Source organism: Eleutherodactylus coqui, chromosome 6 (assembly GCF_035609145.1).
Source record: "Eleutherodactylus coqui strain aEleCoq1 chromosome 6, aEleCoq1.hap1, whole genome shotgun sequence".
NCBI classification, from domain to species: Eukaryota; Metazoa; Chordata; class Amphibia; order Anura; family Eleutherodactylidae; genus Eleutherodactylus; species Eleutherodactylus coqui.
In genome coordinates this window covers 140075276-140102965 of record NC_089842.1, presented here as the reverse complement: position 1 = coordinate 140102965, position 27690 = coordinate 140075276, and the positions used below count along the sequence as shown (strand labels likewise).

Here is a 27690-nt window from a genome sequence, read left to right as displayed (position 1 = left end):
GGCCGGTGAGAGTGTGTTGTGTTTACTGAGCCCAACAAGAAGTGGACATTGCCAATTTTAATGTGGTTGCGTTACATTGGCAACATTAGTATATTATAGACAAAAATGATGGAACCGTTTCATGAAACTAAAGTACTCTAATAGTCTTGAGCTGCCGCCCCCTTTGGCTCTTGTCACTGCACACTGGCATGTTGAGTATTGCAGTTGTGGAGAGCCACAGACTAGGGATCTAATATTCACAGGGAAGGTTGCGCTAATCTTCGTCTTTCAAACAGTGATATTGCTGAAATGTCACAGTCATACATATGTGGTACGTCTCTTGGGGAACCCGTGTGTACTTGTGTCTTTGGGATTGACATTAGAAAAGCATTATCCATTAAATATCAGAGATCAAACGTGCTGATTCCACTCTTCTGCTGGTTCTTGTTGGCATAATTGAGTTCAGCTCCACCTGTTAGGAGAATATCAATACCTGTGCAGAATGTGCCCTCTGCTGCCAGGAAGAGCGCGGCATTGGCACACTCCTCAACTGTCCCCATTCGACCCAGCAGCTGAAATCAAAAGGAACACACGAGAAATGGGAGTGGTAAAGACAAAGACTATGTGAAGTTATATACCACAGTGTATTTGAGAATTGGATGAATAGTACTTCATTGTAAACTGGTGACCATTATAATCCCCCCTCCATTAATGTAAAAGGCGATGGCCCAGATTTAGGAAGATGGGCGTTTCATACCCCTATCTTAATATAAAGTGACCTGGTGTAAAAATGTGCCCGTTTTATTAAGAGGTTCTTGAAAGTGATGGCTGGGGGACATTTGTGCTACAATTTACACTAACAAACTAATTAAAGGGGTTGTCCCGCGCCAAAACGGGTTGTTTTTTTTTAACCCCCCCCCCCCCCCCGTTCGGCGCGAGACAACCCCGATGCAGGGACCTAAAGAAAAATCCGCACAGCGCTTACCTGAATCCCCGCGCTCCGGTGACTTCTTACTTACCGGCTGAAGATGGCCGCCGGCATCTTCTCCCTCCGTGGACCGCAGGGCTTCTGTGCGGTCCATTGCCGATTCCAGCCTCCTGATTGGCTGGAATCGGCACGTGACGGGGCGGAGCTACACGGAGCTACACGGAGCCCCATTGAGAAGATAAGAAGACCCGGACTGCGCAAGCGCGGCTAATTTGGCCATCGGAGGGCGAAAATTAGTCGGCTCCATGGGAACGAGGACGCTAGCAACGGAGCAGGTAAGTATAAAACTTTTTATAACTTCTGTATGGCTCATAATTAATGCACAATGTACATTACAAAGTGCATTATTATGGCCATACAGAAGTGTATAGACCCACTTGCTGCCGCGGGACAACCCCTTTAATCTCTTGATAAATTTTACCCTGCTTCACTGTGCAAGACTATTTGTTTCAGAGACTACTTTAGCATTGTTGCTTTGTAAATACATGCTAATAAGAATGTTATACTGTGGGGATGTACCATAAGTTAATGCTTCACTCATGCAAGGAACTTCGGGACCCCCGTACAGGTGATCAGTGGGGGTGCCAGTGGTTGAGCCACTACTGATCAGAAAGCTACCCTATATTCTGTACATAGGGGATCATTTGTAATCTTAGCACAATGTCTTTAACCCCTTAGTGACAGCCCTATCGTAAAACTACGTCCTGCTGTTGCAGGACGTGTATGGAGGGAGGTAACGGCGCTATCTCCCTCCATACAGCGCGGGCGTCAGCTGTTTATTACAGCAGACACCCGCGGGCAATAGCTGCGCTCGGCCGTTCGGCCGATCGCGGCTATTAACCCTTTAAATGCCGCTGTCAATCCTGACAGCGGCATTTAAATCCCCGCACGGCCCCCCCGAGGTGAGATCGGGGAAGCCATGCAGGTGTCATGGCAGCCGGGAGCCTAATGAATGGCCCCAGGGCTGCCTTAGCAGACTGCCTATCAAGCCATACACACAGGGTGGCTTGAAAGACTGCCTGTAAAAAAGCAGTATGACGTAATGCTATAGCATTACGTCATACTGCATGAGCGATCAAAGCATCGCATGTTAAAGTCCCCCAGGGGGACTTCAAAGTAATGTAAAAAAAAAATCAAAGTTTTTTTAATTGTTAAAAAAAAAGTTATGCAAGTTTAAATCACCCCCCTTTTGCCATATCTATTATTAAAAAATCAAAATCATAAAATAAAAATATGTATTTGATATCGCCGCATCCGGAAAAGTCAGATCTATCAAAGTAGTGCATTATTTTTCCCGCACGGTGAACGTCGTCTGAAAAAAAAAATAACGCCAGAAATACACATTTTTAGTTACCCTGTCTCCCAGAAAAAACGCAATACAAAGCGATCAAAAAGTCGTATGTATTCCAAATTGATACTACCGGAAACTTCAGGACATCCCGCAAAAAATGAGCCCTTGCTCATCTACGTCGACAAAAAAATAAAAAAGTTATCGCGCGCACAAAATGACCGCAGAAAATAATTGAAAAAAATTAAATATCTTTAAAAAAAAAAATTAAAGTACTCCAGCAAAAAAAATACTATACAAGTTTGGTATCGTAGCAATCGTACTGACCCATAGAATAAAGTTATCGTGTTGTTTTTGTTGCAATTTGTGTGCTGTAGAAACAGGACGCACCGAAACATGGTGGAATGTCGGTTTTTTTCCATTTCTCTCCGCTAAGAATTTTTAAAAAGTTTTTCAGTAAATTATATGGTACAATAAATAGTGCCATTGAAAAATACAACTCCTCCCGCAAAAAACAAGCCCACATACAGCGACGTCGATGGATAAATAAAGGAGTTACGATTTTTTAAAAGGGAGTAGGAAAAAACAAAAATGGAAAAAAGCAAAAAAGCTCCGTCACTAAGGGGTTAAAGGGTTACTTCCATCGCAGCAAGTTATCCCTTAAACGCAGCATAGGGGATAACTTGCTGATCGGTGGGGCACTGACCAATGGGGCTCTCACAGAACCTGATATTTGAGCCCCGGCACGTCCAGAAGTGTGGGCAGAGGAGGCCATGTAAGCACGCCTCTGCTCCATTCATTTCAATGGGAGCACCGGAGATAACAGTGTGCTTGAACTCTATCTCCAGTGATCCCATTGAAGTGAATGGAGTGGTTATGCACGTGCAAGGCCTTCACTGCCCATACTTAAGAATGTGCCGGCGCTGAAATCTTAGGATCATGGGGGTCCAAGCTGTTGTCTCTCCCCTGACCAGCGAGTGGGCCCCTATAGTATTCATGAAATAACTTATGGAGCATTTTTTATTTTCTTAGAACTCTACATTTGCATCCCTCAGTTAATCCTCCTGGAAATGTAAAACGAAATTGGCAAGCAGATGTTACCTGTTTGTGGTGTATCTCTATATTTTCCAATCAGTGCTGACAGTGATAGACTGTGTAGGGACACCCCCTTTGACACAATGCAGAGTTCAGAGAAAAGATGTTCCAAAATTGTCATTTTATGAAAAATACAATTACTCAGAATTGGTGACCATCCTTCTTTAACCCCTTAAGGACCAGGCTGTTTTGTACGTTAAGGACTAGAGATGAGCGAGCGTACTCGGATAAGCACTACTCGCTCGAGTAATGTGCTTTATCCGAGTATCGCTGTGCTCGTCCCTGAAGATTCGGGTGCCGCTGCGGCTGACAGGTGAGTCGCAGCGGGGAGCAGGGGAGAGCGGGCGGGAGAGAGGGAGAGAAAGATCTCCCCTCCGTTCCTCCCCGCTCTCCCCTGCAGCTCCCCGCTCCGCAGCGCGTCCCGAATCTTTAGCCCCGAGCACAGCGATACTCGGATAAAGCAAATTACTCGAGCGAGTAGTGCTTATCCAAGTACGCTCGCTCATCTCTATTAAGGACCAGACACTTTTTAGGGATTGTAGCCATGTGATGGTTTTACTGCCCTATTTTTTTTCCCTTTAGCTACCAAAATTATTTTTGCAGCATTTTTTTTCCGTGACATATAGGGCGATATATTTTTTTTTAATATAAAATAATATCTTATATAATATCTTTTCACTGACTTTTTTTTCAGCTTTTTAGTTTTATCGGGGGGTAAAAAGCTTAAAAAAATGATTTCTTTAACATTTATAGTTTTTTTTAAAAATTAGTATATTTACACTAAAACTATGGGACCGGGTTCCTCATTTTGTTTCAGACGTTTTGATATATAACATCTATGGTTTTGGTATACAGGGCACATATGGCGATGGTTTTGGTTGGCGTTGGCTTTGGGTTATTTTCTTTCTAATGTGTATATATTGTTGTTTTATTCTGTCATTTTTTTAACTTATGTATGCAGTTATGTTTTTTACTATCTATGTCCCCCATAACGTCATATAAGACCTTTGCGCAACATGCACATGTTTTTTGTTTTTTTTTTATTTGACACTTTCCCACTGTAGCTGGGGCATCCATAGGAGCCCCCGTTACAGGGGGAAACATCCACTGTAGTGGCATTAGTCATTGGCAAAGCTAATCAGGGTCTGCTGGGTTCCTGCAGCTCTGCTGTGTCAGGGAATCCCGGCAGTCACGTGACCACCAGGCTCCAGTAGTAGAAGAAGCACTTCCACTTTCACTTTTTAGTACACACCACTCATTCAACAATCTGTACTAAACAAAGGAGGAGGCAGAAAGGGTTCAAAACCCACTTCTCCCTCCTCCTCCGGGTTATCAGCTGTTTCCCGCAGCATGTCTTGTGCCGGCTCCGGCTGTGTTACCCGTTACTGCCAAATATTACCCCCCCCCCTCCTCCACTGTGGGGAGACAGACCATGCAGGAACAGCAACGGCACAAGGGACAGCAGCGGGTTAAGTGAAAACAGCAGCTGCTAGGGAATAATGAAGGGAGGCCGACTGGGAAAGTTACTGGAGGCTTCAGGGAGAAACTTACAGGAGGCTGCAGGTCCTCCTGCACTGCTGCTCTGGAAGCCATATCTGCTCCTGTCCTCCTCCTGTGTCGCTGAAGCCGGGGCCGCTCTCTCCATGGCTGGATGGAGGGCCGCTGGCAGCTGGGGGGGGTGCTTTTCGGCAGTAATGTCTAACGCAGCCGGGACATGAGCAGTCAATCCACTGCTGAGGGCGTCACCAGCACCTTCCTTGTCAGTGACTCAGCCCAACCCCTTGTCCGGTGGAGACAAGATACACCAGTACCAAGTCATAAGACCCTGGTGTGTAAAACGTTGAACATAATTGATAATATAGATTTCTTATTCCATTTATTTGATATATTTTCTAGATACACATTAGTTTTTTTCCCTTTTTCCCCACATTACTAAGCCTAGATCCCACGTGATCAACTACCTGTGCATCATTTCCTTGTAGGATCATGGCATTCGGATCAGTAGAATGACTGGCTAGCTCCTTCCACAGCGGTGTCCATATGTTTCCAGGAGATATGCTGAAGTTATATAATGAAATGTATGTAAATAATTGTCCCCGGAGCCCCATACAATATATATTACCCTAACAACCATCTAATATATCTTCATTATACTATCTGCACTGCAACCTTGCTCATAATTCGGGCTAATTAAAATATTGTACTGATCACTTTACTGGGGTGTATCATTCTGAGCCAAATTTTTAGTTTTTGCAGTGAAATCTATGGATTAACCACTGAGCTTTCAACAAACTTTGCATAAAGCAATAGTAGATGCGTATATAAGAATCTGTGTAATATATATTTAAGTGAGAACTGCTTCTTTCTGCACTTATTGCTATTGATGTAAGGGGTTAAACGCCTGGGATCGGAAGTTTCTCCACTTCTGTCCGTTAGAGCAGGAGCCCAGCTATGAGTAGACAGCCAAGCCCTGGCTCTTCCCGGCATGGAACACCTGTATTAACCTGCAGCACTGCAAAAAGGCATATGAACAGGTTTAAAGCCCAGTAGAGAGGGCTGTAATTGGCGTATTGTGATCATTAACAGGTTAAGCAACATTTAGCGTTATAAAAGTGCACAGTTCTTTATTTCCATTCAGTATCTACTGAGGCCGCATCTACAAGGGCGATTTTCCCGCACGATTTTGTAGCGATGTGACAGTGCTACAAATCTCAAGTATGAAGAGCCCATGCTTTCCTATGTGTTCTTCCACACAAGCGATGTTTTGTGACATCGCGAGACTACAAAATCGCGGCATGCTCTATAGGCCATATCCGTATGAGCGATTCGATAAGGACATGAGAAAAATCGCAGCGATATAGCATCGGTGGTCCGTGCAATATTGCTGCGGTTTTGTAGTGCTACAAATATAAGCCCTACCCTGAAAATAAGGCCTAGCTGCTGTAAAAAAATATAAGGCCTCTCTTCTCCATATAGGGAGCCCAGTACTATGAATAAAGCATTATAGCTGGGGGCCCTGTTACAGGTTTTGCATTGGGGCCCAGAAGCTTCAAGTTACGCCTCTGTGTTAAGGGGTTAAGAGAAGTTGGGGGGGCCCCAAGATAAACTATTGCACCCGGGCTCATGAGCCTTTAGCTACGCCCCTGGTTAGAGCTGTACCTAGATTTATGCCTCACCCTGTATTATTTTTTTAAGCTCATGTCACACTATCTTAATACATCATTGTAAGCACATCAAAGTTTCTTAGCTCTAATAGTTGGGATGAAGAAGTTTTATATATGTAGGCATTACACAGGAAATACAAAGATCTTACCTATTTACTCGTACATTGTACTGGCTTTCATCTACAGCCATTGCCTTGGTCATTGCAGTCACTGCTCCCTGGTTAATAAACATAGACAATGAAGGCTAGTTGGAACCCAACACAAGATGCTGGATTTGTTAAGTGTGTTTTTGTTATTGTTCAGGTCTATAGATGAAAAATACCACAAAAATGACCACATCAACGCACATTGCCCTAATAATGCATCATAACAAAAACACATCACGTATTATCACTAGTAGGTAATGCAAAAATATAAGATTAGGAACTCCCAAATAGATGACCGCAATAGAACAGTGATGGTAATCAAATAATGACACAAACAGATGATGATGATATCACATAATGGAGCAGATGCTGATAGTAAACCAATAATACAAAATGACAATCGCTTACCCAAACTATAACTTTCACCAAGTTTTCTCCGAATCTATCCCGGGAAACTGACCCTAACGCCAGACCCTACTTTCCCGGAGTAACCATAAAGATATGGTTAATAGAAACCCTATCTGAAACATTGACCCTGAAAATGAGAGGGTACTACAACCCAGAGACAATAAAACAACCAGAGCATAGATAAAATAGAAAGACAGATACAAAAACTGGCAATAAGGAAACACATTACAAGGCTAAAGGCCCATTTACACCAGCCGATGATCGCTAAAAAAAAAATCACTAATTGGCGATCGCTTTAGCGATAATCGTTGCATCTAAATGTGCGCCCATGGTGCACTTTTTGGGCATTGCTAGCGGATTATTAAATTCAGTCCAACCTAAAAATCGTCAGTCAGCCTTATCAGCAGTTCTTCACGGGGAGTGCTGATAGCATTGTTTCCCCATGGAGAACAAAGGCTCTGAGTGCAGATAATAGCCTTGGCCTATTAACTGCATTCAGCAAAGGCTTCATTTGCACACTTAATTGCTCTTGAGTAGCTACTTAATAGTTTATGCAAAATGATCGCTCAAAGCTGTCACTCAAACTGTCGTTTGAGCGATCTTTGAGCCTCCATCTGCTGGTATAAATGTGCCTTTAGAAGCAAGGACCAGACTAGGAAAATAACAGAAAGAAAGCTAGACTAGGAACAATACACGTGAAGCAAACACAGAATACTAGATTTAAATGCACATAACATACAGTATAACCAGCAATACATTGCAGAAGCCATGAGGTTATGAGCTCAAAGTGGCTGACTTGCTGATTCTGCGGATTTAGCTTTTATACTTCCCTTCCACACTATTTTCCCGTTGTCAATGCTCAAACCTGCTGCTGCTATGCACTGAGGTATGTGCTAAGCAGTACTCCCATTCTACGCATAGAATTGAAGGACTACTTCGCGTATAATATAATAGTATATTATAATAGCTTACAGGGGTTTTTGAGACACAATAAAAGAAAAAAAGCTAAACGAGCTTAAAATTAGGAATTGAATGCTCAACAGATCCCTGTCCAGTGCTGTAGCTCCAGTGTCCACTGCACAAAACCCGAAAAAAGCCGTTCATTGTGCACATGACTGCTCAAGCAGTCACAGGCTTCAGTGGCTATAGAAGAATCTCCGCTATAGAAGATTAACCACTACGCCTGTGAGTGGTTGAGCGGTGCACAATGTACGGCACATGACCGCCTGGCGCCTCTTCCAGGTTGTGGTGGACAGCAGGGCTGCAGGACTGGATGGGGAGCTGCCAGGAGAGTACTATATTTTTCTTCATTTTTAAGCCAGTTTAACTTTTCTTTTTATGACCAGGAAAATCCCTTAAAGGTAAGGTATAAACTGACAAGAAAAGCATAGTCAAAAAAGCATATTGTGGCCTAAAGCAAGTAAAAAACATGGTAAATTAGGTTCCTGCTGTAATTAAAAATAAACTAATAAAGATAACATAATGGTTGTACCTTTGTGGCAACATAAGGTATTGCATGTTTTTGACCAATAATTCCAACAAGACTTGAAATATTAATAATGTTCCCTTGAGTTTTCCGTAGATGGGGTAGAGCATACTGGAACATACAGGGAAAATAATAAAAGAAAAAAAAAAACACTAATAATTAACACATAAATGTCAAAAAGGATGGTCACTGTACAATCTTAGAATCTTAATATTCATTCCCAGACAATATACCATGCACACAGTATATACTGGGTAATTAGCAAGCTTACACCAACAGCTGTATATTAGGGGATAAGTAACGTAGCCTTTCTCCTACACCCCTATCTAGGAAGAGCATATAATGATACAGGGTAGAGAGTATATTATATAGTTTTATAGGACGTTTAAATACTCGCTAGGACTTTAGTGTTTATCAAAATCTAGGGATATTCTTTCCCATTTTCTCAGTGTAAGATCCGATCTCGTCCTTAGCTTTAAATACTGTATATAGTTCATGCACAAAGCTATATTATGGCCTTGTGTATTGACCTGAGAGAGTAAGTTATAACTAGTTGTTTCCTCCCTACACATCCTATTATTGCCATACTCTCGCTCATGTATGGCGCATTGGAGCCTAAAAGACTTAAACATTTACATGGGGCGATTATAGACCGACTAGTTACTTGAAACAGCGATTTTCAGCAAGAGTTTTCCTGTGGACAAACTGCCACAAAGGGGATTGAGCAACACATCGTTCAGTAGTCGCTTTATTTTATCTCACTAAAACGAAGTGACTAGAGAGTGGCTCTTCTCGCTCAATGAAAGGGCTCATATCCACAGCCATATTGGTTAAACACTTTGAGTCTCCCTGCAGCATTTTACCGTCATTTGTATAAACTGCGTATGGCTGCGAGTGTATTGCGCTTGTTCACGTATCGCACATGGTCATGCGCAGTGTGACTCTTTTTTTCCCTTTCTGTTTCATAGCAAGGTTGTGTACGAAAATGCCACCCATACGCAACAGTAGTCCTGTGTGAAGGTATCTTTTAGACCCCTATTCTTCATAAGAGTTCTTCACAAGACAAAAATTGCCCTGCGGTATTGTTGTATCTTGTCTCCACCGGAACTAGGGGTGGAGACATGGGTTGGCCACTGTCAGATAGAGGGGATCGCTAGGTGACGCCCACAGCTGGTAATGGTCAGCGCTGCTGCTGAAGCTCTGGCGAGCCCGCTGCTTGTGCCCTGGCGACCCCGCTGCTGGTAGTGTTGTGCCTCCCACATGCCCTGCCAGCACTTCCGACTGCGGAGTCAGTGTGGCGGCTATCTCTGCTTTCAGCACTGGCTGTGCCGGTGTCCTCGCTGTCAGTGTGGCCGCCGGCGCACTCCCTGCTGCACCCTCACTATCGTCGGCCATGGAGTCACTGTGGCCGCTATTCCTGCCCTCAGCGCTGGCTGTGCTGGCATGGGCGCAGTGAGTGTGGCCGGCGGCGCACCGCCTATTTCACCCTCAGTATCATTGGTTCTGGGTGTGGCCTCTGATCTCAGTTCTTGGCGCCAATGTCACAGTCTCCGGCGTCCCCGCTCTCACAACCTTCCCTTCTGTGCTTCTGAGTTTGGTGGTCAGAGCAGCGGCTATTGGCACTTCAGTGAGGGTGTGTAGAGGGTGTGTCTCCGGCAGCCAATTAGAAGCTTCGGCCATTTCCTTAGCCTCACAGTGGACAACCCATGTGTACACCCATGTCTCCACACATCATTCTGGTGGAGACAAGATACAATACCTTGCCCAGCCAGTCCTTCATCTGCATTATTATAAGAACAATGCAAAATCATCTACAGATATTCCTTGTCAATTAATATTCAATGTAACTGGAGAATGCTGGGAATATGAATGGCCACACAAATTTGCCCTTTTAATTAATGGTTATTGCAGCCTGAAAACCGTAGTGGAAAACTAAATCTACAAATAGTGAAGTTTAAAATGCCTAGTTATACGGTATTTACCTTTGCAGTCAGAAAATAGCCAATCAGATTCAAGTTTAAAAGGTCCTGAAACTCCTGGGCACTTGTGTCATCTATGATTTGTTCTGGAGGATCTAGGATTACATAGAGCGAAGAGCAGGAACGTTAGAGACAAAGATTGCAGTCTGGATATTCCTTCTCGAATAAACTAGTCTAACATTTTGTACAAGAGCCCATAAAAATACTTCTTCAATTGTCCAGCTGCTCATAGATATGACATAAAATGATGCTAAATGACATGTTAATACTTTCTGACAAGGTGGATCACTGGCCTTCACTCTGTAGGAAGCTGCAGTACAGCTCGATTCAAGTGAAAACTCCTTGTGGACAGGTGAAGGGGAGAGTTCTGGATGGAGTATATATCTCGCCCAGACACTTAGACTTGGGTGAGGTAGACTTCAGTCCAGGTCTTCCTGGTTGGTTTCCAGTTGCTCACCTGTGAATGACTAGACTCATTACTAGGGCATAAAAGGCTGCCAAGTTAGGCAGTGTGTGTCAGTGAGTTGAGGAGTAAGGACATCACAGGAAGAGTGCCTCACCTGGTGGGAGTAAAGTTTACCCTTCTGCCCGGCTGCACCCTAGTGGGCAGGTATTTAACCCCTTAACATCACAGGACATAAATGTACGTCCTGGCTGCGGGGTACTTAATGCAACAGGATGTACACTTACACCCTGGAGATAGCGCGAGATCAGAAGAGATCCCACGCTATCCGGCAGCAGGAGCCGGCTTTCATCGATAGCCGGATTCCCACTGCAACAGCAGGGGTGCATCAGGACAGCGCCCCCCCCCCCCCCCGCTGTTAACCCCTTACATGCCGTGATATATGTATATCACAGCATGTAAAGGGTACAAAGAGGGAGCACACTCCCTCTGTGACGTCAATGGACTCTCGTGATATAATCGCGGAGAGCCTGATGGGTTGCCATGGCAACAGGATGCCAGATACAGGCGCCCTGCATTGCCAGTACCTATGATCACTATAACAAGCGATAAGGCATTGCAGGATAGAAGTCCTGCAATGCTTTATCATAGCGATCATAGGTGCTATTGTGCAAGTCCCCCACAAATACACAAATAGTGTAAAAAAAAACAAAAAACTTTTTTTGTGCATTTTTCCCCATTCGTATGAAAATTTTTCTTAAAAATTAAAGTCCCACATATTTGGTTTCGATGTATCCGTAACAACAAATTGAACACTTTTTAACCTGCACAGCAAAAAGTGTAAACAAAAACCAACGTAAAAACGGGGGCAAAATGCTTATTTATTTCATTTTGCCTCCCAAAAAAAAGCAATGAAAGTGATCAAAAAAGTTGTATGTACCCCAAAATGGTACCCATAAAAACTACAGCTCATTATGCAAAAAGTAAGCCCTCAGAGCTCCATCCATGGAAAAATAAAAAAGTTATAGGACTTTGAATGCACTGATATAAAAAAACAAATCATTTCCAAAAAAGGGTTTTTATTGCGTAAAAGTGGAAAAACCTAAAAAAAAAAACAAGATGTTTTGTATCGTTGTAATTGTACCAGCCCACAGAAAACAATTATGCTGTGATTTATGCTGCATGATTAAGGGCTTATTCCTATGAGCGTATATCGGCTAAGCAGTCCCTTTCCTTTCCCCTCACCGGCTCTCTGCCTCTCCCCTCCACTCCTGTGTTTGCAATGGGAGGGGTTGGGATGGGGGCGGGGATTAGCTCTGCTCTGTCCCACCCACTCTCATGGCTGGCTATGGACAAGGGGCAGGTAGGGGGCTGGAGCTTAGCCCCCTGTCCCACCCACTTACATTGCAAACTGCTCGGAGGGGAAGAGCAAAGCAGAGAGCCGGTGAGTGGGAGGGAAGGGGGGCACTGCTCAGATGAAAGCATATATCGGCCGACCGTACCCAAAAATGGCACCAATAAAAACTACAGTTCGCCACACAAAAAACAAGCCCTCATACAGCCATGTCATTTTTTCATTTTACACTGTTTCATTAGTTTTTTTTTACACAGTTTAGGTCCCTGAAGGGAACCTGATCCATAGCAGCTATGATCGCTATGGTAAAGCATTGCAGGCTTCTGTCCTGCAATGCCTTATCGCTAGTTATAGCAATCATAGGCAATGGCAGCAAAGCAGGATACCTGTAACTGACATCCTGTTGCCATGGCAACCCTTCGGCCCTCCCCGATTACATCAGGGGGGTATGATAATGTCGATAATGTCACAGAGGGAGGTGTCACAGAGGTGGTGGATCCTGTATTATCTACATATAGGTGTTACTTTTCAGTGTAATCCTGCCTGTGATGTAAGTGAGATGACTGCTGCAAAGTTTTCTCTACAGATCAGGAAGTATCAGACTAGTATTAGGCACTGTGGTCAGTTTGAAAAATGCTTGACCAAAATTTTTTTAAAACATCACCACAAAAATTTTAAAAAATATGTTTAACATAAAAACATGATTTATACAATAGGTCATTTTCTGGTGACGGATTCCCTTTAAGGAGCACGAATGGGATGAAACATTCTTCTCTCTGTAAAAAGATGATCTGTACATAGCATAAGCACCGATCAAAGTAGTAAAAGTAGGTGAGAACATGTGCAGCTTTTAGAAGGATCTTATGCTGAAGAACTCCTGAAGTATAACTATTACATCAAGATTACATCTCATTAAGATCTGTAAAACATTTCGTAGGGTACTTACGCCACCCAGCATTGTTGATCAGACAGTCTATTTTTCCATATGCTTTCACTGTTACGCCAATCAGCCTCTGTATTAGGTGGAACTTAGAGGTTAATGTCTTATAATGTCCTACATATAAAATACACAAGATTCCTTAACTGCATTTTTCTACTTGGAGGGAATCTGTCGAACCACGGGCAGCATGAAATACAGGCAGGCTCCTTCGTCTCAAAGAGCTATGAAATGCCTTGCGTATATATGGAGAGACCTGTCAATCAAGCCAAGCTGGAATGAGAGAAGGTAGCAGGGAATCGGTCCGATGACTCTTCTGCCTGTCCCCACTGTATTGCTAAATTACTGTATGATTCCTCTGAAGCACCTTAGATTTTCAGAGTAAAACACGACTCTCTGTAATGAGGGTTTCTGCTCATGATTTGGGCAGCAGGAGTCTCCTAGAAGATTCCCTTTAAAAGGAAGTCTGACAGGTCATTTTTCCCATATAAAAGCAATATATTGGCAGATGTGAGACTTCATCAGGAATAAAACTGTACCTTTATTTGCTTCAGAATAGGCACCCATCCAAATAAATATCCCCAAAAGGGTTTCCCTCACCATATGCTAATTAGCAAAGGACCATCCAATGGGCAGTCCACCTCCCCAAGCAGTGTGGGCCATGTACCTCCCTCTTCTGCTCTGTCCCTCCCTCTTCCACTAAAGAACGCCTCATTGTCCACTTCATGACATCTACAGGAACAGTAATAGATCATAAAATTGTTCAGGAGGAATAACAAAGGAATGACACAATACAGAGATCTAAGAAAATGTGTCACAACATTGTTATGTTACACAGAATACAAGTATTTACTAAGACCCATCAGGAGAGCTAACAGATCCTTTTTGAAGAGGTTCTCCTGGACTATAACACTGACCTGTGAGGGTCCAACCTCAGTTGAATGGTAGTGTAGTGGCCCAAAACATATATATCTGCCCCCCCCCCATAATTGTCATACATGTCATGTCTTTTATGTGGATGCACTGTGCAAAGTGTCTTGTTTGCTGTTATGTGTATTGCACAGCTGCAGCAAGTAAGAGGTTAATGTCTAAAAGTGGCTAGGATATGTCTGGAAAATGTAACAGGTTTGTTTAGTCCCATAGTGTCATATGGGTATAAATATGAGTGATTGAGAGTTAAGTGGGTTCTATCTACTTCAACGGCTGAGAGAAGAGTGAGAGTGCTGGCCACGAAGGTACCTTCATCCCTCATATAGTGAAAGGATGGAAGCGGAGGAGAGGTTTTTCTGAGGACCCGAATTCTAGGAACCGTCTGTGTGAAGTGAGAGAGAAAAACAAAAGAGTCCGCCGTTCAGTGGTCACGCTACAGAATACAAGTGAGTGTCAGTAGAGTGTTCCCTTCCCTCTTCCTCCTCCAGAGTGTTTCCTTTCCAGGAGCGGAACCTTACAGATAACCTCGCCTGAAGGTCTGATGTCATCCTGAGTTCTCCTCCCTGACCTTGCCTAACTGTCATTCCTGCACTGGCGTGTGAAGCTTATATTGCAAGAAGTAAAGGTCCAGTCACTGCCCGTTCCCAGTGATTGAGGTATTTAAGCATAACAGTGTGTGGACTCTCTTATTTCTACCGCCGGGTGATTAACGGTGTGAAGGAACAGTAGCGTCACGAGTGACAACTTCTATGGTCCACTACACAACCCTATACAGGTAACCGCTGTCCCAGAGTTGCCTGGAAGAGGTCTAGCAGTACCTTGCTCGAGGTTGAATGCGTCCGTCCGGAGAGGAGTCTGGTAGAGCCACCGTGACAAGTGCCATCTCTACCCTGCCAGCTCCTCAGCGTGGACCTTATGTCTTGGTTACTGCGGGACGTTACAGTACCAATACCAAGTAAAGCCGTTGTTAAAGCCCACAAACGTGACACAATACATGCGAGAGCATTGCAGCATTTTTATGTTAATCAGTTGCATGAATCAAACCCTGTCAAAGTGTAGAAAAATGTCTGTAGTTACGATCCTACCTTTTATCTTGCATATCTTCAGTTCTCAGAAACATAAATGTTTGTGAATGATTCTAACGGCTCTTTTTATGAGCTACACTTTTTAGGTTGACTGTGTTTTTAAAGGGGAGGCCACCCAATAAGCCCTTTTTACTCTTACAAGCTATCAATCAGACAAGTAATAAAGTTAAGGCTGCCTGTCCACGGGCGATAGTCATAGCATGATCCGCGATGATAAATCGCCCGCGGATCAGGCTATGAAAAGCTTTCCATTGGCTAACTATGGAAAGTGCAGCCCGACATCCACGAGAGGAGAATCATAGCGATTCTTGACTCACAGGATTAAAATCGCAGCATGCTTCGATTTACCCCGATTCTCCGCGGTGAGCCTATCTATTAGATAGGCTCATTGCGGAGACCTGTCAGTGCTCCCCCCCCTCCTTCCCCGTGGCGGAATATCGCTAGCGATATTCCGTCATGGCCGTGGACAGGCAGCCTAATTTAGATGTGGATCTCTTCTCTGAGACTCCCACAGTTGCTGTGAATAGGCTCCGAGATTCCATTTTTGGTCAGAGAGCAAGACAAAGATGTACGCTCAATTAAGTTGAAAGGGGAGCACTAGAAGTAGTGAGGATGCTCTTTTGGCTACTTCCAACTATACCATTAAACTGCATGGGAAGGGACAGCATTGGCCTTTATTGCTCTCTCTGGCCTTGGGGCCCCTTGATCTCGGTAACAGTAGAGGTATGAAAAATGTATACTAACTTACTTTAATAAGCTGATTATTGTAGAAAATGTTTGTATTGATGGTAAATTGTAAAAATGACAACTTTAATGCATATTTATAATGTAGAATCAGCCACCGCATAACCATATGTCTAGGTTGAAGTAGGTTTTTCAATTTTAGGACTGTTGACTATTTAAATAAAGCAAAATTGTAAAAAATAAAAGCACTACCTTGATCTCTTCTTCTTTTGTTACATCGCAGGAGACATAGATAGCAGTTCCAGTCCCAGAAGATTTCAGTTCATCCTCAAGGTCACTGGCCGTCTCCTCTGAAAATAACAGCAAATATTAAAGTACCTTGACAAAGTAGGACTGTTGGGTGCAGAAGCACATGACAGCTAACAGCGACCATCACTCCTGTGCTGTACACAAGTGAAAAGCAGTGATGCGGGTCAGGGATCGTTCTGGACCGCCAACCTCAATTCATTGCAAACAGGAGTCACTTAAAGATCGAGCGCTCCTTCTACACTAAGCGAGCAACCGCTCAGTAGTTGTTCCTTTTCAGCGAGCTGAAACAGACAAAGTGTCCTATTGGGGCCATATGTACATGGGCCAACAGTCGCCCGAAATTGCTCATTTGAATGATTCTTCAGGCAACCATCGACCTGTGTAAAGGTACCTTCATTCAATTTAACACTATATTATTTCATATCACTGTTATATGGAGATTTTTAGAGATTTTCCAGAGTGAATACTGGAATTATATATTTAATTCAAGGAGTAGTTCACTGGACTATTCTTTTTTTTGCTAAAGTGGTGTCTCAACAATAAACTGACACAACCTGGTAACAAGCTGCTGTAATCTGTGTGGAAAGTTTATAGCGAGAGTTAAATTCCTCTGCAGCACCTCCACAGGGTAAAAGAAGCATTGCAAGTTCTTGGAATTAATAGACTCTCTATGATATGCATAACAGGGCTGGGTCCTTCAAAGCAAGGGACACAAGCCTCCTGTAAAAAGGTACTGGTGAAGCTTGAGATGCAACAGCCTGTGCTGAAATTTTGCACTGGTGCAAAGTAAGTTAGGCCGGTCTCACACAGATGGATCAGATTCCACATTTGAGAGAACGCAGTGGAATCCGGCCCCGACTGCGGCTGGCGACCCGTCATACCTGTCTTCTTTCTTCATCTTCTGTATTGTGGATGGCCGCGGTAGCTCACAGTCGGTCATGTGCAGTACAGATTTTTTTTTCAAATCTCTGTTTTTCCGCGCTCTCGTTAGGCGATGACGTGGGTACCCGGGACCTATCTGCAATGTCAATTGCGAAAGGGCCGCGGGTCGGACAGCTTCCATTGACTTCAATGGAAGCCATTAGAGATGAGCGAACTTACTCGGCCACGCCCCTTTTTTGCCCGAGCGCCGCGATTTTCGAGTACTTCCGTACTCGGGCGAAAAGATTCGGGGGGCGCCGTGGGTGAGTGGGGGGTTGCAGCGGGGAGTGGGGGGGGGGAGAGGGAAAGGGAGAGGGCTCCGCCCTGTTCCCCGTTGCTACCCCCCGCTCCGCCACGCCTCCCCCCGCCCCCCGGCGCCCCCCGAATCTTTTCACCCAAGTACGGAAGTACTCGAAAATCGCGGTGCTCGATCGAGTAATTACTCGAAACGAGTATATTCGCTCATCTCTAGAAGCCATCCATGCAGCATCTACACAAAAATAAAACATGCTGCGATTTTATTTCCACTTGTGGAAATCAGAATCACTATCCGCTCGCATGAGTGGACATGCCAATGTTCCATTCTTGTAATGGATGCAGAATACTGCGGATCATCTACGTGGGTAACGAACACGGATTCTTTAAATCAAACCTGGTCGTGTAAGACCGGCCTTAAACAATAGTTGGAATAAAGTTGAACAAAAGTGTCCAAGGCCAGGCTCACATGACTGTGTAAGTACAGCCTATTCCGTGCAGAATACGCTGTACGGAATCTCCCATGGGCGACCATGTTGCCATTCACACAAATTGCGAAAGTTGCTGCATGTTCTATCTTGGCACGTATTACACATTCATACACGCCAAGACCGTACATGGTACTTGCTGTGTGTTGTGCATGCCGCAAATTACGGCCGTGTAAACCCGGCTAAGGATGCACCAGATTTATTCTCTAGCATGAACCACTGGGATAAATTTGGTGCATTTTCAGACTGTCTAGTCTAACATTACACTGTTTGAATATTAGTCTGGATTAGTAAATCTGCCTCGTGTACTTTACCTTTCGAGCAGAACACAACTGAAGCTCCATTGTTTGCTGTGGGTCCATATAAAGAAAATAAATGTTAGTAAATAGTTTACTTAATATTAATATTTAAAAAATACAAGATAAATATCACAAGTATTAAAACAAAAACACCAAAGATTCTTCAGCCCCGCCAGTTTCCTGCAGTGTTCCAGGCAGCTGATAGGAATAGTGCCGTTTGCAGGGTCATTACACTCCGAATGTCACTTCATCATTTATGACTAACCATTATGAATACATGTTCACATTTTCACTCAAAAGAACTCCTTTCAGGGATATGAATGGTGGCAATCCCCAAAATGAGCCATTTTCATGAATGAGGCCAGTGAGTGGTACGTCATCTCTACATGAAAAGTCAGACTGTTGGCGACCACCGAAAGTGCTGGAAGTAATACTTGGTTTGTTATTTTACATTTTCTGCAGGTACTTTGTCTAAACTTTCCTTAAAGGGGCTGTCTGAAAATATATTAAACACGAAATAGTAGTTTTATTATATACCATTAGACACTTTGTGCAGCTCCACCTTTGGAATTCCAGGCTTAAAAGGGAATAATTAGTCATCATAAAACCCCAAGGACATAAACATTTTGTTTCTTCTGCCTCATTTCCATAAAATCATTATTTTATTTTTTTTTACATCAACGTCGCTGTATGAGGGATTGTTTTTTGCGGGACCAGTTGTATATTTCAGTGGTACCACTTAATGTACCATATCATGTACTGAAAAACTTAAAAAAGTCGATGAAATGGAAAGAAAATTGTGCAATTTTTTGGAAGGGGTTGTTTTTACGGTGCTGCAGAAATAACATAGTAGGCTTCAGCATTGCACTATATTGGATTGAATAGACATTCTATTAAGTCCAGCAACAGGCAGGGCGTAATAAATCAACTTGGATGACAGAGGCACTCACTCCCTCCCTCTGCCGCACCATTTAAATGCTGACGGTCAGAACTGATAGCGGCATCTTAACGATTAATGACTGTGATTGGAGTTATCTCTGATCGTAGCCAGCTGTGATGGTCTTCACACATGCAACACACATTTTACATAGGATGTTATTTTATACATATGTTTGTACATTTTTTGTGACTTTTTTTATTTAACATTTTTTATGCTTTGTGTAGTTTTAAAAAAAACTAATATCCTGAAGTTTTCACAATTACCACTAAGGGCTCATATCCACTTGCGTTTTTTTAACGCTGCATTTTCTTAACACGCATGTCAATGGGACTTTCTAATGTTAAAAATGTATTGCACCTTTGTGCTTTGCGATCTTTGTGCGATGCGTTTTTAACATTAGAAAGTCCCATTGACATTCGCGTTAAAAAAACGTAAGTAGGTAGGGGCCCTAAGCCTAATAAAAAGCTGACAATTCCTGTTCTGTACAGATCATGTCTTGGCAGTAATCTCATTATCATCTCAGGCAGGATTACAATAAAAGGTAAAGCCTGGTTTAGACACAATGATTATCTCTCAAAAAATCTTTTGAGCGATAATCCTCGTGTGCTTTTAGGTGATCGCCCAAACATTGAGCGATCACCTTACGCTCCGAGAGGGAGATGCAGAAGACAAGCGGGGTGGCCCCCAGCTGTTCTCTGCTTGGAGCTCCCGGGTGTTATACAGCCACGCGCTCCAAGCGGGGGGTGCAGAAGACAAGCGGGGGCACTTGTCTTCTGCATCCAGATGTTTTCTGCACGGAGCACCCAGCTGTTATTCCGAGAGCTCCCAGCGGGAGATGAAGAACACAGCTGGACTGCTCTGTTCTTCATACCCAGCCTGTCTTCAGGGAGTGTGATACAGTTGAAATAATAGTATCAGCTGTATCCCGCTGTGAATTCCTGATAACTGACCGTTGATCTTTCAGCATGCTGAAAGATCTGCAACGGTTTAACAAAAACTGCACAATGTCAGTGCAGTTAGACACCGTTAATTGCTCAAAAAATCACTTTGAGCGATTTTTGAGAGAAAATTGTTGTGTCTAAAAGGGCCTTTATACCTATGTGAAGATAACACAGGAGCCTGTTTTGACAATAGGTGAAGGTCACAGCTCACCTCCTCCCCTTCCTCCACTATGACTTTTAAACAGGTCACAGAGCATGCCCACAAGACTCTCCCATAGAAGTCAATGAATCCCCTCCAGTCTACAGGTTCATATGGTCCTAAGGCAGAGGTACAGAACAGGAAGTGCCAGACTATTATTAGGTGACCAGCGTGAAAACTACAAGATAAGACAAAACATAATTATTCTATTTACACATCAGGTTGTTTTTTGATGACATATTAACCCTTTCCAATCCACTGTCTGACCTCTGAAGACATTATGATTTAAGGCTGTACAGCGCCGATGTTGGACGACGTCCGTCAGGGTTCTCTTACTGTTTATTGCCAGCCTCTCTGCTGTTGGAGCCTGTCCAACGTGTCACCTCATGCAGTACTGGCTTTAGCCAGCAAATAGTGCTGTTGTATAATGGCAGAAACAGAGTAAGCCCCCTAGGAAAACCAGGATACAAATTGGATTGGAAAGGGTTAAGACTAAACCGCAAGTCATTTGTCAAATATTAACAAGAAACAAAATGTGCACTTTGGAGCCTATGGTTGCAAATCCAAAACTTCAAAAGTAAAACAATCAAAATCTAATACATGCAAACATGAACTACAGATATAAAACAAGTTGTGAGTTTGATTTGTTTTACCCACAATTGTCAAACCTTTCAGGGGTATGATGGGACTACATTAAAAGTTTACAAGCTGTAGTAGTTGAGTCCTGTACTGGTATTTGATTATATACTTATTCTACACTATTGTCAAAGCTTATACCATATTACTATTCTCTGCTACTAGCAGATCAGCAATCTCAAGATTTTCCATTCCCCTCCCCTTTATTAGCTACGAATATAAAATTTTAACTCCCTAACAACCGCCTATATGTATTGATACGGTGACAGTTAAGTGGCTATAGGGGGCGTTGCTGTAAAAAAACATGGTGGAGCTGGTGCGCTACTACACATAGCTGCTGTGCTGCAGGAAAAATGTAGCTCGAATGCCATTGCAGTGGCCGAGGTTGGTATTACAGGCAAAACTATAATTGAATTCAATGGGAGTGTTGAGTGCAATACCAACACAGTCAACAATAGTGTACAGATATGTTAACATGTAGCGTAAATGCTGCTAATTTTCCATACAGAAAATCCACATGATTGAATGCACAAGCCATGTTGGGGAGATTGTAGCAAATATCATCCACATGGTGCAGAAAAAAAACACGCAGAATTGACGTACACTGTGGATTTTAAAATCACAACATGTCAATTGTTTGCTGTTTCGGCACGGATTTTGCAAGACAAAGGGTGAAATCCGCTGAAAGACTGCACCACAATCCACAGCAAAATCCATACTATCTGGTGCTGACTTTGCTGCTGTGAATTCTCTACTGGGGAAAATCTGCCACAGAGCCACACTATGTTAAAATATCCTAAAGATGGACAACCCCTTTAGAACTGAACTGGATGTTTCTGTCACTTCCTCTATATAAAGACCTACATATTGCTATTGTACCGCGCCAAACAGACCGCAAAGGGGTGGTATGCGATACTCCTGTCACGGTGGCTCCACTATTACCCTCAGTGACGACAACTGTAGGGCATTAGCAGTGTAAATGGTACTCTAGTGTGGCGGGTTCTTTTAGGGTGATGCTACCTGTAAAGTCCGATAGGGTAAGATGGTAAGTTTTGTCAAGTTTGTGACACCAGTCCGTATACAGGCTGTACCTGTGCTGGACAAAATAATAATAAAAATGGGAAAAATTAAATAAAAGGCCTTTCCCTGGAGAACAGTGTGATACCTCAGTGCAGATGGTATGGTGGTGAGAAGGGACTCCAGGAGGCAGGGTTTAAACGTTGAATCAGTGGAACAATTTATTCAAAAGAAGAGTTTTCAGAGACTGCATACATTAGCATTACTTAGTTGTTTGAAGTAGGTATACCACATCTATTCACATGCAGGCATCAGGTACAGAAACCTCATCTGCACACCAGGGCACTATAAGTTAAAAGTACAGGAATTATTTTCTTTCCACTATACTTTGCCCTCCTGCTTCTCTTTCTCTCTATTATATTTCTCTATTTCCTTAGGCATAAATCTCTTTCTTCTCTTTAGTTACTAATTTCCTAAATCCGTTACGTTCTTCTCTCCTAACACTGATTCTTCACTTAATCCTTTTTACACACAACACTTTTGTTTGTACTCACACTTTCTCCTTCTCACCGCACTGGCTCTTCCCTTTTGATCTAGCTTGCTTCCCTGTAAAATAAGACTTACCCCGATAATAAACCCTACCTGATTTTCAGGCAGGCAAGGCGGATTGAAATATAAGCCCACCCCCGAAAATAATCCCAAGCTACACTAGGTTAAAAAAAAAACTGCAATACTCACCTCGCAGCCGGTGACTGTGTCCCCCGCTATGGTAACCCCGGTGGTGCAGCAGGCTGCTCTGTAATCCTCCCCAGCCAATCACAGCCAGCGCTCAATCATTCACAGCCATATAGTAAATGACATCACTGAGTGGCTGTGCTTGGTTCATCGAGTGTCGGCTGTGATTGGCTGGCACTCGATCCAATCAACGCTCTTACTTGCTGGAGGTGGGGGAATTCAAAGCCCCGTTTACCAGAGAAAAAAATGATGAGATTAAAGGGGTAGGAGAGGTCACTTATCGCAGATCAGTGGGGGTCCGTTGCTCAGGTCCCCAGCAAGCAGCTGATAAAAAGCTGCATAACTAGAACTGTAAAAACATTGGGGCTTATTTACTGATCAAAATCTGACAGTTTCCGCGCACAATTTATTCCAGAAAACTGTTTAACATGTTTTGCGCCACATTTACCAAGTGTTTTAGACAATTTTGGACCGATTTTCCAACGTATCCAAAAAAGGTGCGGGGCCTAAATTGCACCAAAAATCATTTCAAATTGCCGTGACATATGCCAAGAATTTGGCACAATGTTTGGCGTACACTAAGCCAACTAATAGGTGGATTTGGATGCGGATCTGCAGCAAACTTCACCCCTTCAATTAAAAGGGTAAACTCTGCTGCAGAATGAATGCAGATTTTGGAGCAAATCCACATCAAAATCCGCCATGTGCGAATGCACTCTTAACTATGTATTTAATATAAGTGAGAATTGAGTTTCGGAGTAACTCAGTGCATGCAGCACTAATTAGACCAGTGGGGTATGTAAGGTGCGCAGACTGGTAGGTCCTCACCTCCAAACAAGTGAAGAATGGGCACGAAAGTGTCAAAAACCAGATGGGCGTTACACAGGGCGGTTTGAGGACTCTCATATATTTCCACCACCACAAAGGCGGAAGCGACATCTCCATGTTTGTTTCTGCGTCTAATATTAAAGGGAACCTGTCACGTCCCCCACAAAACTATTAACTAAGTTATGGCGCTGTTAGGGGACGTGACAGGAGCCGGGTGAGGGTTAGCTCCTTGTCACGTCCGCTAAACGCGCCATAACTTAGTTTCTGGTTCTATGGGGACGTGACAAGTTCCCTTTAATTAAAAATTGCTTCCATTTTTGTATATAAAAAAAGCAAACAGTTCTTACCGAAAATCCTGACAATTGCCTCTCCAATGCCCTTTGTACCCCCAGTGACAATGACCACTTTGTTGTGATAGCGCAGGCGGGGTGCGGGTCCACTAGATGCCATGGTGCTTTGCCTGGAACACATGAAATAAACTAAAGTGTTGTTTTAGCAGTTTCAGTCACGCTCATATCAGCTGACCTGTATAGAAACCAACGGTGAAAAAGCTGAGCCTGTTCCTGCTCCCGGAGCATGATGGGATGTGTAGTTTTATGCAGATGTCAGCTACACCAGAAGTACAGAACTGCAGGCACGGTTGTAGCACAAGTGACCCCAGACAACATGCCGAGGAGCTCAAGTTAATACATTAGTTGTTACAGTCACACATCACATGAAAGAGAAGTAGCAGTAATAATAATGTTATATACTGCCAACTTATTCCACAGCACTTTGCAAATCAGAGGACACATGTATAAGCTAATCAGACATCACATACTGTGAATAATAGGGGTGAGAGCCCTGTTCACAAGAGTTTATAATCTACTAGCTGATATACCCAGCTTTACCCGAGTTAATTTGGTACTGGTGTTTATCTGGTGTTCACACAGAAAATCTTATGAAGTCGTGGTTACTTTAGAGATACAGAGGAAAAAAATATGTTCACCATTTTGCATAGTTCTCTGCGTTACCCGGGAAACACCACATGGAGGTAACCATGCGACGTTTCCTTTATATAAAATGACATCAGGAAGTGAGAGAATTAGATTCTGTATGTAAAATTTGGACGCTAGTTCTTTTGCGCTAGAATTGAATAATCGAGTTGGACCCCTTTACTTTTCCTATTTATGATACAATCAATGCTCATGCCAAATTTCAAGTGAGAGAATTAGATTATGTACGTAAAATTTGGACGCTAATTCTTTTGTGCTTAGAATTGAATAATTGAGTTGGGACCCATTAACTTTTCCTAGTTATGACATAATCAATGCTCGTGCCAAATTTCAAGTGAGAGAATTAGATTACGTATCTAAAATTTGGACGCTAATTCTTTTGCGCTTAAAATTGAATAATCAAGTTGGGACCCATTAACTTTTCTTAGTTATGACATAATCAATGCCAATGCCAAATTTCAAATTTCTATGACATCGGGTAGTGAGGGAATTAGATTACGTACATAAAATTTGGACGCTAATTCTTTTGCGCCAGAATTGAATAATTGAGTTGGGACCATTTTACTTTTCCTATTTTGGACATATTCTATGCTCGTGCCAAATTTCAAGTTTCTACGACATCAGGAAGTGAGAGAATTAGTGGCGAGTCAGTCAGTCAGTGAGGGCTTTCGTCTTTATATATATAGACTAACTGATATACCCGGCTTCGCCCGAGTTAATTTGGTACTGGTGTTTATCTGGTGTTCACACGGAAAATCTTATGAAGTCGTGGTTACTTTAGAGATACTGAGGAAAAACATATGTTCACCATTTTGCATAGTTCTCTGCGTTACCCAGGAAACACCACGTGGAGGTAACCATGCGACGTTTCCTTCATATAAAATGACATCAGGAAGTGAGAGAATTAGATTACGTACATAAAATTTGGACACTAATTCTTTTGCGCTTAGAATTGAATAATCGAGTTGGGACCTATTAACTTTTCATATTTATGACACAATCAATGCTTGTGCCAAATTTCATGTTTCTATGACATTGGGAAGTGAGAGATTTGGATTATGTACGTAAAATTTGGACGCTAATTCTTTTGCGCATAGAATTGAATAATGGAGTTGGGACCCATTAGCTTTTCCTATTTATGACATAATCAATGCTCGTGCCAAATTTCCTGTTTCTATGACACCGGAAAGTGAGAAAATTACATACCGCACGTAAAATTTGGACGCTAATTCTTTTGCGCATAGAATTGAATAATTGAGTTGGGACCCATTCGCTTTTCCTATTTATGACATAATCAATGCTCGTGCCAAATTTCCCGTTTCTATGACACCGGAAAGTGAGAAAATTAGATTCCGTACGTAAAATTTGGACGCTAATTCTTTTGCGCATATAATTGAATAATCGAGTTGGGACCCATTAGCTTTTACTATTTATGACATAATCAATGCTCGTGCCAAATTTCCTGTTTCTATGACACCGGAAAGTGAAAAAATTACATTCCGCACGTAAAATTTGGACGCTAATTCTTTTGCGCATAGAATTGAATAATCGAGTTGGGACCCATTAGCTTTTCCTATTTATGACATAATCAATGCTCGTGCCAAATTTCCCGTTTCTATGACACCGGAAAGTGAGAAAATTAGATTCCGTACGTGAAATTTGGACGCTAATTCTTTTGCGCATAGAATTGAATAATGGAGTTGGAACCCATTAGCTTTTACTATTTATGACATAATCAATGCTCGTGCCAAATTTCCTGTTTCTATGACACCGGAAAGTGAAAAAATTACATTCCGCACGTAAAATTTGGATGCTAATTCTTTTGCGCATAGAATTGAATAATCGAGTTGGGACCCATTAGCTTTTCCTATTTATGACATAATCAATGCTCGTGCCAAATTTCCCGTTTCTATGACACCGGAAAGTGAGAAAATTAGATTCCGTACGTAAAATTTGGACGCTAATTCTTTTGCGCATAGAATTGAATAATGGGGTTGGAACCCATTAGCTTTTACTATTTATGACATAATCAATGCTCGTGCCAAATTTCCTGTTTCTATGACACCGAAAAGTGAGAAAATTACATTCCGCACGTAAAATTTCGACGCCAATTCTTTTGCGCTAGAATTGAATAATCGAGTTGGGACCCATTCGCTTTTCCTACTTATGACATAATCAATGCTCATGCCAAATTTCCCGTTTCTATGACACCGGAATGTGAGAAAATTAGATTCCGTACGTAAAATTTGGATGCTAATTCTTTTGCGCATAGAATTGAATAATCGAGTTGGGACCCATTAGCTTTTCCTATTTATGACATAATCAATGCTCGTGCCAAATTTCCTGTTTCTATGACACTGGAAAGTAAAGAAATTACATTCCGCTCGTAAAATTTTGACGCCAATTCTTTTGCACTAGAATTGAATAATGGAGTTGGGACCTATTAACTTTTCCTATTTATGACATAATCAATGCTCGTGCCAAATTTCACGTTTCTATGACACCGGAAAGTGAGAAAATTACATTCCGCACGTAAAATTTGGACGCTAATTCTTTTGCGCATAGAATTGAATAATTGAGTTGGGACCCATTAGCTTTTCCTTTTTATGACATAATCAATGCTCCTGCCAAATTTCATGTTTCTATGACATTGGGAAGTGAGAGATTTAGATTATGTACGTAAAATTTTGACGCCAATTCTTTTGCGCATAGAATTGAACAATCGAGTTGGGACCTATTAACTTTTCCTATTTATGACATAATTAATGCTCCTGCCAAATTTCCCGTTTCTATGACATTGGGAAGTGACAGATTTAGATTATGTACGTTAAATTTCGACGCCAATTCTTTTGTGCTAGAATTGAATAATCGAGTTGGGACCCAATTTCTTTTCCTATTTTGGAGATAATCTATGCTTGCGCCAAATTTCATGTTTCTACGACATCGGGAAGTTGGAGAACGTTTGGCGAGTCAGTCAGTCAGTGAGTGAGTGAGTGAGTGAGTGAGTCAGTGAGGGCTTTCAGCTTTATATATATAGATTAGGAAAAAGGGGTGAGGGAGGTACAAGTACTTGTTCTGTACAATGGTCCAACCATTTTTCTATAAATGGGGAACTATACATAAAGCTGCATGACCCGATTATCAGCCAGTATCTACCGTATGTACGTACAGTTTCAGTGCATTAGGGTGTGTGGGATGTGG

At 42.6% G+C, this 27690-nt stretch overlaps 1 protein-coding gene across 1 annotated transcript; it reads right to left on the bottom strand.

Annotated features, from left to right (window-relative positions):
* Nucleotides 1-42: 42 nt before the first annotated feature.
* Nucleotides 43-24037, bottom strand: HSD17B14 (hydroxysteroid 17-beta dehydrogenase 14). Its single transcript, XM_066607740.1, has 9 exons — nucleotides 23842-24037; nucleotides 18214-18249; nucleotides 16179-16276; nucleotides 13237-13303; nucleotides 10537-10628; nucleotides 8561-8665; nucleotides 6664-6731; nucleotides 5312-5408; nucleotides 43-551 (listed from the first exon to the last, which is right to left on the bottom strand). Exons 1-9 carry the CDS (start codon nucleotides 23963-23965, stop codon nucleotides 384-386), a joined length of 855 nt encoding a protein of 284 aa, XP_066463837.1. The 5' UTR covers nucleotides 23966-24037; the 3' UTR covers nucleotides 43-383.
* Nucleotides 24038-27690: the final 3653 nt, after the last annotated feature.

Bases quoted from the DNA above. Each gene is read 5' to 3' on its own strand.
- HSD17B14 (XM_066607740.1), bottom strand. From the start codon at position 23,965: ATGTGTTCCAGGCAAAGCACCATGGCATCTAGTGGACCCGCACCCCGC. The intron at 16,277-18,213 runs GTAAAGTACACG...TGTTATTTTCAG, and splicing joins AGTTGTGTTCTGCTCGAAAG to AGGAGACGGCCAGTGACCTT. The intron at 13,304-16,178 runs GTAGTGCTTTTA...CACCTAATACAG, and splicing joins CAAAAGAAGAAGAGATCAAG to AGGCTGATTGGCGTAACAGT.